Source organism: Schistocerca serialis, chromosome 6, assembly GCF_023864345.2.
Source record: "Schistocerca serialis cubense isolate TAMUIC-IGC-003099 chromosome 6, iqSchSeri2.2, whole genome shotgun sequence".
Taxonomy (NCBI): domain Eukaryota; kingdom Metazoa; phylum Arthropoda; class Insecta; order Orthoptera; family Acrididae; genus Schistocerca; species Schistocerca serialis.
This window is the reverse complement of record NC_064643.1, coordinates 287903773-287918514: the sequence shown is the minus strand read 5'-3', so window position 1 is coordinate 287918514 and position 14742 is coordinate 287903773. Positions and strand designations below refer to the sequence as shown.

Below are 14742 nucleotides of genomic sequence, written 5' to 3'. Positions count from 1 at the left end.
CTTTGCTTAGAACTGGGTTGCCATCTGAGCTCTTGATATTCATACAAGTGGTTCTCTTCTCTCCAAAGGTCTCTTTAATTTTCCTGTAGGCAGTATCTATCTTACCCCTAGTGAGACAAGCCTCTACACCCTTACATTTGTCCTCTAGCCATTCCTGCTTAGCCATTTTGCACTTCCTGTTGATCTCATTTTTGAGACGTTTGTATTCCTTTTTGCCTGCTTCATTTACTGCATTTTTATATTTTCTCCTTTCATCAATTAAATTCAATATTTCTTCTGTTACCCAAGGATTTCTATTAGCCCTCGTCTTTTTACCTACTTGATCCTCAGCTGCCTTCACTACTTCATCCCTCAGAGCTACCCATTCTTCTTCTACTGTATTTCTTTCCCCCATTCATGTCAATTGTTCCCTTATGCTCTCCCTGAAACTCTCTATAACCTCTGGTTCTTTCAGTTTATCCAGGTCCCATCTCCTTAAATTCCCACCTTTTTGCAGTTTCTTCAGTTTCAATCTGCAGTTCATAACCAATAGATTGTGGTCAGAATCCACATCTGCCCCTGGAAATGTTTACAATTTAAAACCTGGTTCCTAAATCTCTGTCTTACCATTATATAATCTATCTGATACCTTTTAGTATCTCCAGGATTCTTCCAGGTATACAACCTTCTTTTATGATTCTTGAACCAAGTGTTAGCTATGATTAAGTTATGCTCTGTGCAAAATTCTACAAGGCGGCTTCCTCTTTCATTTCTTCCCCCCCAATCCATATTCACCTACTGTGTTTCCTTCTCTCCCTTTTCCTACTGACGAATTACAGTCACCCATGACTATTAAATTTTCGTCTCCCTTCACTACCTGAATAATTTCTTTTATCTCGTCATACATTTCATCAATTTCTTCATCATCTGCAGAGCTAGTTGGCATATAAACTTGTACTACTGTAGTAGGCATGGGCTTGGCCACAATAAAGCGTTCACTATGCTGTTTGTAGTAGCTAACCCGCACTCCTATTTTTTTATTCATTATTAAACCTACTCCTGCATTACCCCTATTTGATTTTGTATTTATAACCCTGTAATCAACTGACCAAAAGTCTTGTTCCTCCTGCCACCGAACTTCACAAATTCCCACTATATCTAACTTTAACCTATCCATTTCCCTTTTTAAATTTTCTAACCTACCTGCCCGATTAAGGGATCTGACATTCCACGCTCCGATCCGTAGAATGCCAGTTTTCGTTCTTTTCTTTATCTGGTATTTCAACAATAGCGCTTCCAGTTAGCTCACAACAAAGAGGTCAAGGGTCTCACAGGCCAGCTGCATGCATTGGTGTCAATTTATTGGTAGCTCTGCCAAGGTTATTCACACTTGCGCGTATTTGCGGTATCTGCTTAGTTTAGTGGTAGAACAGATTTTTTATGCTTTGTACCTTATTTTAGTGTGTTGTAAGTGTTGTAACTGCATCGTGGCTTATTCTTACGAGGCACAGGAGGAGAGAATTAGGAACTTGATTGAAGTAGTAATGGCTGAAAGTGATGCTGGTGATTCTGAAGATGGAGAAATCGACTTTGAAGAAATCCAGGACCCAGAGTGGAAAAGTGATTCTGCCACCAAACAAAAAACATCATGTGATGAATCAGAAGACAGTGATTGTGGCGCTGACAGTCATGTGTTTGTCGGTAAAGATGGAACAGTATGGAACTCTCGTACTCCACCAAAGAACTCCTGCACATGTTATCATAACATCATAACTCATTTACCAGGTGCGAAAGGTGCTGCGAAAAGTGCTACAAATCCTCTACAGTGCTGGGAACTGTTTTTTGATGAAAACATTATACACATACTCATTGACTTTACTAATAGGTACATTCAAAGTATCCAGGGAAACTTTTCAAGGGAAAGAGATGCACAACAAACTGATAAAGCTGAAATAAAGGCCGTATTGGGATTATTGTACTACGCTGGTGTAATGCGAGCCCATCGACTAAGTCTACAAGATTTGTGGCGAACAGATGGCACAGGAGTTGAAATATTTCATCTCACAATGGGCATAAACAGATTTTGTTTTCTCCTTCAATGCCTCAGATTCGATGATAAACAAACGAGAATGGAAAGGGAGAAAACAGATCACATGGCGGCGATAAGACAGGTGTTCAGTCTAATTGTTGAAAACTTTCAGAAGGCTTATACAGTTTCTGAATACGTGACAATTGATGAAAAACTAGAAGCATTCTGTGGAAGATGCAGATTCCGACAGTACATGCCAAATAAGCCAAACACGTGTGGAGTAAAGATTTTTGCAGCAGTGGATGCCAGAATGTTTTACACATTCAACATGGAGGTGTATGTTGGGCAACAGCCTGAAGGCCCTTACAGACAGGACAACAGACCAGTTGAACGTGTTCAGAGACTTTGCCAACCTATCCTGAATACAGGCCGCAACAATTATTTTACAAGTTACGAGCTTGCAAACACATTGATTACGAAGAATACGACCATCGTTGGTAGCCTGAGGAAGAACAAGAGACAAGTCCCAAGGGATTTATTAACACTAAAAACCAACAAGAAAAGTCATCTATGTTTGGATTTCAGAAAAATTGCACCTTCGTCTCTTATGTGCCAAAACAAAATAGAGTGGTATTACTACTGTCATCGATGTACCACAATGGAAATATTGACGAAAATACAGGAAATGATAAAAAACCAGAAATCATCACTTTCTATAACCTTACTAAGGATGGAGTTGATGTTGTAGACAGAATGAGTGCAACATATAATGTAGCTAGAAACACAAGAAGATGGCCAATGGTTGTTTTTTATAGCATCATGAACAGAGCTGCAATAAATGCTGCTATTATTTTCAACTCAAATCAGAAAGAACAACTCAGAAAAACAGAGTTTTTGAGGCAGCTTTCTTTTGCGTTTCTGCATGATCATCTTCAGCAAAGAGTAATGTCAAAAATATTGCCAAGGAAGATAACTGAGAGAATTGGAGAGCTTTGCAGTGTGAAAATTTCTGAAGTGGAATCAACTGCGACTTCACGAGAACGGTGTGTGGACTGCAGAAGCAAAAACATAAAAACAAGATATATTTGTAAGAACTGTAAGAAATACATTTGTCTTGAACATTCTGTTACTGTGTGCCAAGACTGTATCGACAAAATATCTGATTGAATACACGCATTATTTTGATAACAGCTAAATTTTATGTATCTCCATTTGTGTAAATATTTTTGATCAAAATATTAAATTTATCCCTTAAATATATTTACTAAACTGATTTTTAATGATATTACTTCATTTAATAACGCTTCCCTCCATAATAACATCTAAATGCAAATTCAGAAAGATAGAAACTGCAAGGGGCTGTGAGACCAGCTGCGTGTACTGCCGTCCTGTTTCGAGGTGCATGCACTGCCGGGTTAATATCTTATGATGCTTATATCAGTTTCAAGGCAGACACCATAGTGGTATCTGAGTTGGAAGTATCTGAGTTGGAGCCTTTGGATTACATATACACAAGGCACCAGCAGCAAGTAAACCAAGCATGCTGTCTAGCAAGTAGGTCTTAGCCAAGTACGGACTCTGGCAAGTGGCTTTAAAGTCCCATGTAGCTTGCCAAGCAATCACTTGCTCTCTGTATATGAGTCCTTCAATCACATTCCCTCCATTGCAATTCTAGTATAACAACTTGGCATTTTTATTTTGGATTACACTCACAGACCTCTGTCTTGGTACTATGTAATGGTTTCTGGTTTTTGGGTATCTTACCAGTCATCTACTTGCTGGCTAGATGGCTTCCAGCTATGGCACTTTATGCCTGATGGTTTCACTACATCATCATGTGACTTCAACAGGTTTTTTTTCTCTTTGCAAGTCACCAGATGCAAGTGTTTCTATTGTGACTGACGGAAAAGTAGAAGGCAGATGTGTTAACAACAGAAGACAGCCCTGCCACACAGACACTGGCATAATTCACAGCAGCAATATTGAAGCAAGTTGACAGTTGCCAATGCTGCTTCCAGCTGTTTATAAGCAGCAAACAACTCCTTTATCACAATCTCACAATAACAACAATCACTAGCCACATTGGTTCACGAACCTAGCTCATACAAAGATAAAAGTTAGAAGACAAATTACGTCCAAAACTAGGCTGAACCAATTGCAATTAAAGATGAAACTGGGAATACACTCTTTCTCTTCTAGTAGATCATATGATGTCTTGTACTAAGACAGTGTCCTACTCTAGCAGAGTTACCCACTTGGCCTATGGGTGTATAATAATGATGTTCACTGCAACAGTCTTGCATCATGTGACATGTCTAGCCAATATACAACATTTTTATATGCCTTGTTTCCTAAGACTGAGATTGTTTATGAAAGAATCCATAAATGTTCCATGTGTGGCTGAAAGACATATTTAATGCTGTGTCTGCTAAGGTTACTTCCAAATCTTGAAGAAATTACCACTGAAGTATGGCAAGAATATTGTGATAATGGAGTCTTCTGTTTCTTCATTTTGTTCCCTGGACTAGAGTAACTTTGATGGAAATTATGCTGAATTTGTTTCTTTGAATAAATGTTCTGTCATAAAAATCTCCTCAGATTTAGAAGTTCACCCAGTGCACTATCAGGATTGGGAACAATATGTGCTCTCCAAACCAGTATGTGCAATGGACCATCACAAAGTTGCAGGGGATGAAAACTTGGAGGCTGAATAGGTTGGTGGTACATGTTATGCCCTAGTATTCCACTGGCTTTCCTTTCTACCAAAATGTACAGGAAGGGAAGTGTCATATCCTTTTCTACCTCCATCACAAACTGAATATTTGGAGGGAGTGAATTTAAATGTTGAATGTCTCCTAAAAGACTAGACGATACACTCTTTTTCGGGGGTGGGTGGGGGTGGGGGGACAGAACACCTTGAATGACTAGAGGCAGGACATTAATATTCACAGGACATGTACACTAGTACATTCTGCAGAAATCATTAACATTTGAACCATATTGGCCAGCATGTTCAAAGTCAACATCGATAATACTGCGCAACACCATGTACTGGCAAAATGTGCCTGCAGCTCTTGTTGTCACTATAAACCAAAGGTAGTGGAGCAGTGTGACTTGAGCAGACATGTTGGATGCCTCGCAAGCATATGCACGAACTGTACCATCAACTCAGTTAGTTTGAAAGAGGGCGCATTATTGGCATGAGAGAATGTGATGCATCCATCCAGGAAATTGCTGCTTGTGTGGGACAAAGTGTTTTGTCAGAGCAACGGATGTTCACAGAATAGTTCACAGAAGGCCATAGAACATGAAGAGATGGGTCAGATTGCACCACTCAGATCGTCCCTTGAGAAGATTGACACCTCATTCAAATGGCATTGCAGGATAGATCTGTTTCCTCATCAGCTCTGGCACAACAGTGAAACAGTGTGACACATTGTACACTGTCAGGGCTGACAGTCCATCATTGTTTATTACAGCACAGATTACGTGCATGTTGCCCACTTTTCCACCTACCTTTGACGAATGTGCAGAAATGTGCTAGATGACAATGGAGTGCAGAACAATGTCACCGTGAACAGGAATGACACCAGATAGTGTTTTCAGATGAATCCAGGTTCTATTTGTTTCAAAATGATGGCTGCCTTTTGATTCGCCACAGACAGGAGGGACTGAATTTGCACAAGATACGGTGCCAACTCAAGGCCTTCTGGTAAGGGGTGATATTGGGTACAATCACAAATCACAGTTGGTGAATGTCCAGAGCACTGCACTCAGTGTGAACTACATGAATGACATCCTGTGACCTGTAGCCATACCCTATCTGCACAACACCCCAGATGCCATTTTTGCAAGGCAAGTAATTCTGGTAGGAGTTAGATAAAAGGGTGGGATGCTGCAATTGAAGTTAAGCATGATATATTCAGCAGCATGTTGAGTCACCGTGTGGTCAAATGAATCAATAGTCAGCAGAATGTAGTTTGTGTGTGTGTGTGTGTGTGTGTGTGTGTGTGTGTGTGTGTGTTTAATAAATAGAGAGAGAGAGAGGGGGTGGGGGGTGGGGGGAGGAGGCAGGGAGAGAGTTGGTTAGTTACATGTTCTGTAGATCATTTGAATGATTCTTTTATTGAGATAATGGGGAATTAGTCAATTTAAAAGAGGAGTTGTCCAAGACAAATGATTTTAGGTTAGATTTACAACTTGCTTTGTTACCTGTTACACATTTTATGACATTGGGCAAATGATCAAACATTTTTGTTGCTGCATATTGAACTCCTTTCTGAACCACTCACAGCTTTAATAATGGAAAATAAAGGTAATTTTTCCTTTTAGTGTTGTAGGTGTGGATATCATGATGGATTATTTACGATGCACTTCATTACTGAATATATGCAATGTGATTGTGTAGTTAAAAAGCCTAACTCCTTGAAGAGAGATCAACATGATGATCACAAGTGAATACCACATATTACTATTACTGCTCACTTTTGGGCAATTAGTACTTCCTAAGTGATCAGTTAACCCTGAAAATTATTCCTTTAGCTGATACTGAGTGGAAATGTGCAAAATAGAACAGGAGTTTGATTCGTTTGTTTCCATGACTGGGAACCACACAAAGATCAGATGCAGCTGAACTGAATTGATTGGGAAGCACAGTAATGTGCTGCAACTGTGCATACCCAGAACATAAACACAGTTTTAGGTCTTAGTTTTAGGTATTTTCATGTGCCATATGTATAAATATGGACATCACCAACCAAATGTCCTCAATCAATGTCATCTGACAAAAAAATCTGCATTGTAGTCTCCACAAACAATGACTTCTCATTTAAATCTGAATACAATTATTAAAATGATATCTAAATGTAATTGATAGATAAAAAAATCTTCTCTCCAATGACAGCAGAGGAACACATACACAAAGGGATTTACCTTTTAAAAGCTTTTGGAGCCAGTGGCTTCTTCTTATTCTGGCAGAAAAGTTGAAGGGGAAGGAGAAAAGTCCTCCAGAACCATCCGGTAAATCTTCCCTGACCTGGGATTCTGGATGACTTTTCTGAACTGTACCCCTTTCCCTAAACCACTCCACTCCTTTTCCTTCACCCCACTTCTTTCCTCTTCAACTCTTCTGCCATTAAAGTTAAATCCTTTTGTGTGTGTGTTCCCCTTCTGCTGCTTGGTGAGTAGATGTTTTATTTATTCATTTACATTATATTGTCACTAACTGATTAATTCTGATGTTATCTAATGTAACAGGATAGATAAAAAATCTCCTCACCAAGTGGCTGCAGGGGTACATATATTGAAAGGCATAGAACTTTGCAAACTTTCAGAGTCAGTGGCTGCTTCGTCTGGCAGAAGGGTTGGAGGGGAAAGAAGAGAGGTGAAGGAAAAGGACTAGTGAGGTTTAGGAAATATGGAGAGTTCAAAAAAGTTGCCTAGAACCCTGAGCCAGGATAGATTGTCCAGATGAGATAAAAAGGAAAAACTGATTGTTGGGGACTGCACTGGATGAGATTTGAAAACCTAAGAGATTAAAGGTGGGAGATAGGGCAATATGCAACACAGAAATTACTGTGAAAACATCATGTACAAGTTAATAAGAGCAGAAAGTTAAGCACATTGTATGTGTTAATACTCTTAGCTTTTTGCTCTTATTAACTTATGCATGATGTTTTGGCAGTAATCGTCGTATCATGGCGGCTGCAGTGTAACACGTGTCAAGTTCGGCTCGCGAAATTTAGTTGATTTCGAAGGTGTTCTCACAGGTGGTGTTGTCTAGTACAAGTGGAAATCGTGTAAACAACAGTGTTCTGTGCAGTAGTGCTATTTTTTTTCTGTGCTCCGCCAATATCTTCGAGAAAATGGTAAACAGAAGAGTGAACAGCAGCGCGTCCAGCAGCAGGGAAGCCGCAGGTGCGGCGGGTCTGCTCTTGGCGGAAGGTGCGGCCGCGGCTCCCAGTATAGCGGAGCTGGTCCGCTCTGAGGTAAACACTGCGCTTCGCGATAAAAACAATCTCGATCTGATAGCAGGCACTATATCAGATACTGTAACGGCAGCAGTATTGGCCAAAATGTGTGAAACTGTTGAGGCCAATACTGCCGAAATTACAGCACTAAAAAAGTCGGTGTCTGAATATGAGAAAAAGACACGAGAGTTAGAAGTGAAACTATCTGCCACAACAGACGAGCTAGAACAGTACCAAAGGCGAAATAGTCTACGACTGTTTGGAGTAGCAGAAAATAAGGAAGAAGACACAGACAACCTGCTTATAGAGGTTGCACGTGAAAAATTAGGTGCTGAAGTGACCAAGGCAGACATTGACAGGAGCCATCGGGTGGGACGAAACTACCAGGTGCTACCAAACCTCGTCCAATAATAATTAAATTTCTCTCGTACCGGAAAAGGGCAGAGATCTTTACCCAGAAGAAGAAGTTAGCAAGGACAGGGCTTACAATAAGGGAAGATCTGACACACGAACGGCTAAAGATTTTAAACAGTGCCATATCCCATTTCGGTCTTCAGAATGTGTGGACTCAGGATGGCAGAGTAATCATTAAGACAGCAGCTGGAAAGAAGACAGTCACAAACATGACAGAACTGAATAGTATTAAGTGAAGCTACTCGAGCCAAAAGTGCAAACTTAACACCATTTGCAAATTGTAACAGCCCTATACTCAGATATAGTCTTGTAACTGTATTAACTTTTCAATTATACCCATATTTGTACCTTCAACTAATTGTTTTTGTAACTGTATTAACTTTTCACTGTTTTTTGTGTCTGTAGCTCTAACCATTACTTAATTTTAGTTTCTGCTAATACTTTTTTCATTTTCTCAGTTTATTCTCTTCCATTCTGTAATAGTTCTATTGCAATTATTAGTCTCTCCTTTAGTTCATTAATCACCCATCTCTTCGGTTTAAATTGTTCATAACAAAAATCACCATCAGTATCACTTTAGCAAATTTCAATCTAATTGTAGCTTCCTACGATAATCACTACCAGTATCACTTTAGTAAATTTCAATTTAATTCTAGCTTCCTACGATAATCTATTAATTATTAAGCTTACTTCTCTCTGCTGGCAGCATCGGCCTCTTAAATCACTCCCCTTTCCTTTATTTCCACCCTAACCTGTTTCAAATACGCTAATTACATTTCTCCTCTTACGACATAGGATACACAGTGACACACAGCCGTCACTATTATTGGTCATATTCTCCTTGCACCGAATACCACTAATCCATTTTCTATACTCCCGCAATCTCAGGAAATCTCTTGTAGTCGCCTTTCTTTCGGCACTCACGGAGTCACAAACCGGGCGCGCAAAATCTCGGACACCCCTGTGTTATGTCACTTGGCGGAAGCACCGGCCAGTGCCCCTCGCGGCAGGTAGTGCCTAACAAAGGGACAAACCAGTCTGCCACCCTACTCCAGGCTGCTCAGCAGAACGCGTCAGAGCTTTTAGCAGCTCACTGCAACATCCAGTCTTTACCTGCACATTACGAAGAACTTAGCCTCCTCTTCAACCAACTAAACTACCACGTAATCCTCTTATCCGAAACGTGGTTGAAACCACACATATCCTCTGCATCTACTCATCTCCCAGGGTACACATTTCTTAGGGCAGACAGATCAAAAAAGCGAGGTGGCGGGGTCGGTGCATGTATACGAACAGATCTCAAAGCGAAAGTCTTATGTACGTCAAATCCTGCTGAAGAAAAAGAGACTGAATTCATGTTCATTGAAATAAATATACAAAGTCGGAAATTCTTGACTGGCGTCGTGTACAAGCCGCCAAAAATAAACTCAATGAGTTCCTTCCAGTCGGAATTACATTCACTCCAGTGTCAATATGAACATGTCATCGTAATGGGTGACTTGAACGTAGACCTGCTAAGAGACACTCCCTCTGCAATAAACCTAAGAATATTGTTTAGTTGCAATAGCACGAACATTCTTCCATTACAACCTACACACCATACGGCGCACAGTCATACTCTTATAGACGTAATCGCAACGAAACAGACTGACAAAGTAAGAGATGCTGGTCAAACATCGGCCCCTGGCCTCTCAGCACATGTTGTAATATTCCTGGCCTACTATGTGCAGCCCACAAGGATCAAATCGCGTTACATAACTTGTAGGAACATGAAACGTATTGACCTTGACGCTCTAACAGCCGATTGCTCAGAAATCTCATGGCATCAAATAATCAGAGAACCTACAATTGACGGCAAAATTAATGAACTTGGTGATAAACTCACTGCCCTCTATGACAAACATGCACCTGTGCGCACAATCCGTATAAGAAAATCTCCTGCTCTATGGCTGACAGCTGAATTACGTCAAATGATGACTAATAGGGATGCTGCCCACAGGCGTTTCAAGGCAGATCCGAAACCCGAGCGTTTCGAAGAATACAGAAAGCTACGGAACAGAGTGAAACAATGCATTCGTAATGCTAAAATCAGGCACGCTCGCTCCCTTGTATGCAGCGATCTGACGCCCATGACTCTATGGAAGAATCTCCGTAGCTTGGGGGTCGGAAAGGCAAAATTGGAAACTACTTTTCATGTGTCAGCTAACGAATTAAATGAATTCTTCTCTGCACCTCTGAATACCAGCACGGCTGATAATTACCGTCCACAAGAATCCCCAAACAGGATAACTAACAACGATACCTTCCATCTAAAACATGTAACAACAAATACGGCAAGAAAAGCAATAATGAGAATCTTTTCTGATGCAATAGGCCACGACAGTATCGGTATAACCATGATTAAGAATGTTGCCGATATCTTAGTACCTGTCTTAACTGATATATTTAATTTTTCCCTCGTGAACGGAATATACCCCACTGCATGGAAAAGAAGCATAATTCGACCCATCCCTAAGATCAAAAACCCGCAACTGCCTAGTGATTACCGACCAATTAGCATACTGCCTGCTGTTTCCAAAGCACTCGAATATATTGTTCATGACCAAATCACTGAACACTTGCATGAATTCAGCCTATATGACAAATTTCAATCCGGTTTCCGTAAACATCACAGCACAAACACTGCTCTAATTAAAGTAACAGATGACCTGACATATGCCATCGACAATCGAAAGGCAACAATATTGACGCTACTGGACTGCAGCAAAGCTTTTGACACTGTTAACTTTGACATATTGCTCAGAAAAATGCAACAGCTTAATTTCTCTGATAGTGCAATGAGATGGTTTGAAAGCTACTTAAAAGACAGACAGCAATGTGTTGTCTGCGTAAATGAAAAATCTTCCTGGAAACATGTTTCCTCGGGAGTGCCACAAGGATCAGTCTTAGGACCACTTTTGTTTTCTTTATATGTCAACGATATTTCGTCGGTTCTGTCCTCCTGTAAATATCATTTCTATGCCGACGACCTCCAGCTCTACCTAAGCATCAGACCTGAAGACGTAAACACTGCAATCGCTCAGATGAATGATGATCTGTCTTCAGTAGTGTCATGGGCGAAAAGCCTGGGGCTTAAACTAAATGCAAAAAAGACGCAAGTAATCTTAATAGCCCATCAGAAATTAATAAGTTCAGATTTCCGCGAACGGCTACCTCCTATTCTGCTCGATGGTACTCCAATACCATATCAGAAAACAGTGAAGAACTTGGGTGTAACTTTGGATGAGCATCTCAACTGGGCGGAGAATACAGTCGCAGTGTGCCGAAAGACGTCTGCTTGTCTCTATGCTCTCAAAAAGTTTCGGAACATATTTCCACAGGACTTGAAACGCCAGCTCGTGCAAGCACTCGTTCTACCGAACCTCCACTATTGTGATGTGATTCAACAAGGCACGAGTAGTGAAAACAAAAGACGGCTAGAGCTAACCATGAATGCCTGTGTGCGTTACACCTGCAACATTCGCCGATATGATCATGTTAGTGCTTCATATTCCGAGCTAAAGTGGCTGCGGCCGGACAAATTGCATGACTACCACACTCTATGTCTACTTCACAGACTCCTCGTCGCACAAGCACCCCAGTACCTTGCTTCAGAGATTAAAAACCTGTCATGCCATCATAATCGAAACACGAGGTCACTCTTATTTGGTATCCTAACTGTGCCCACTCACAAAACAAAAACTTTTGCAAACTCCTTCTCAGTTGCCGCTGTCCGCCTCTGGAACAAACTGCCCCTTACCTTGCGCAAAATTCAATCTCCTGCTGCTTTTAAGAAGAAATTGAAGCATTTCATACTATCATCCTCATAAAGTTCTCCACAAAATTAATGTACCAGGCCAATCCTCTCATCTGTCAAATAGCAAAGCTAGCGTCTCCTATCTTGCTACTGAGATGCCTTCCGCTTCATCTATCTCTATTAGCCAGGCAATCTTCTTTTCCTTTATATTTCCTTAATTATGTTTCATCATGTCTATTCTGCTCCTCCCTTCACCATGAGTCTCCCTCATACTCCCTGCTGCCAGCACTCCAATCTAAAATATGTCTCTTCAATAATGTCTAATTATAACAGTAGTTATGATCTACGAATATAAACCCTATATGTATGTATTTTTCCAGGTGTACCTTTCTAATTGTTTATTTCACTTTTTGTACCAGATGTAGTTTAACATGCCTACTAAAACGTATGAATGTAAAATAAGTAGAATGCCTGGTTAGATGTAAGAGAGGGCCTGATGGCCCTAATCTTGCCAGGTTAAATAAATAAATAAATAAATATTGTGCACCCTTTCTTGCACCTTTCAGCTCTCACATTTTCTAATCTTATCCGGTGCAGTCCCCAGCAATCAGATTTTCTTTCCTCTCTATCCAGTAGGTCTCCCCTGACCCAGGGCTCTCAGCGTCTTTTCCAAAGCCTCCTGCTGCCACTTGATGAGTAGATTCTTTTTATGTATCCGATCACACCACACTTTCAAAAATTGATTAATTTCATTAAAATGGTATCTGGCAGTTTAAGATATTTGCTGCTGTCAGTATTCTTTAACATCTGCATTTCTTGGTCCATTTTCATGTTACAGCATTTATAAACCAGTAAAGCCTGAATCAACTGCATTTTTGTATATGTAGCCACCTGCCTTTCTGTATTATGCTTCAAATGTATTTAAAGATTTTTGAGGCACAAATTAGGATAGTGTCTGAAATCTGGACAGGTTCCTTTAATACAATAATTGTAATGAAATTGTTCATTTTACTTCACATCCCCACACTGAAAATTTCAATTGCTAAAAAACAGTAGAAAATGAAGAGAGATGGACAATGACTTTGGAATTTTGGTCTTATCTGTATTGACCCAGCAAATTCTTATCAATACATATTTTCCACATGAGTATACTACCTGTGACCCACAATTTACACACTACTATTACTTTAGATGATAATGACAATATAAATACTACCTTCCATGCACATAGAAGCCATAATTCTCTGAAGCAAGAATGAAGACACTTATGTTAGCCATAGAACAGAGATCCACAAATTCTTGAACTGCATTCTTGATGTATCTTTCATAGATTGTTGTGGCAAATAACCACTGTAAAAAAGAGTTAATATTTGATAATCAATCACAAAAATATTTCAAATTATATTATCACATAAAATATTTCAATTTAATATACAAAATGCAAATGCCAGTGATATCACACACAAGGCAGAATGGTAAGGATAGTTCTACTGTGTCTGACTCTCTTCAAATATTGCAACAGATGCATTTTAGCTGTTGTTGTTGTTATTATGGTGCCACACAGTGTCATTATGAAACAAAATACCTGGTGCAACATCACTGTCAACTACTGTGATGCTGCTACCCACTGGGTGCTTGTAATCGAGAACACCCTCTACAAGACCTTGGCAGAATTTGACTTATAAGCCAGCACCGGACGGGTCTAAGACAGGTGTAACATGATCTGCGGAGTGACAGTGAATGCGTTTTCAGATTGACTAAGGTGTTTACAATGCGGACTCAGTTTGTCATAGCGAGAGCTTTGGTATGGTATAAACCAGAATTTCCTGTAGAATACAGTCTTAACATAGCTTGCACTGTTTCCTAGGAGCAACCTATATAGTGTCACCCCTTCTTGGCAGTGTGTGCACATCATCTTTCACAAATGTGTCAACAACTTATGACCCATGTCACATGCAAATCAGACCTTGAACATTTCTGTAATTATGAAGTGTGTGGATTTTCAACCATGAAACACTTACAACGACTAACACAAACCCCAAATATCAGGAGTTAATGACAGCTATATTACAGGTGCAGTGTAAGCTCAACAAATGCACAGAAATGACTCCCGCACCAACTGCATTTACAGATTTTCCACCATTTAATGAACAACATGAAGAGAGGGATACTTCTGATAATTGCAGTTATAGTTTTTGGCTTGTCTCGCTTCTAACTCAGAAAGCCAAAAGGCCATGTTCTTGTCATGAAATCCCAAGTTGTATCACTTAATACATAAAATGGACTCATTAACTAATCTGGCAGATCTTGAGTTGTCTACAATATTTGCTTTATCACAAAAACATTTTTTGACAACAAAAATATGTTACTGCAGCAAGGTTAGAATTTTGGCCATGAAAAAAGGGCCTCAACCAATATTATGCAGAGTGGACCACCAATCTACGTGAATTAAGTAAGAATTGCAATTTCAAATGTTTGCACAGGCACAAGCCTTGCTAAACCAATCTACTTTCTTAAGTTGGGAGCACAAGCTAAAGTGAAAACTTACCATATAC

General features: G+C 40.0%; 1 protein-coding gene across 2 annotated transcripts in view; it reads right to left on the bottom strand.

Annotated features, from left to right (window-relative positions):
• Positions 1-14742, bottom strand: part of LOC126484217 (meckelin) — a 221669-nt gene that overhangs the window by 51810 nt on the left and 155117 nt on the right. For both annotated transcript variants that reach the window (XM_050107630.1, XM_050107631.1), the window contains exon 11: positions 13404-13537. In XM_050107630.1, coding sequence (XP_049963587.1) covers positions 13404-13537 — 134 coding nt within the window. The remainder of the gene's footprint in view (positions 1-13403; positions 13538-14742) is intronic.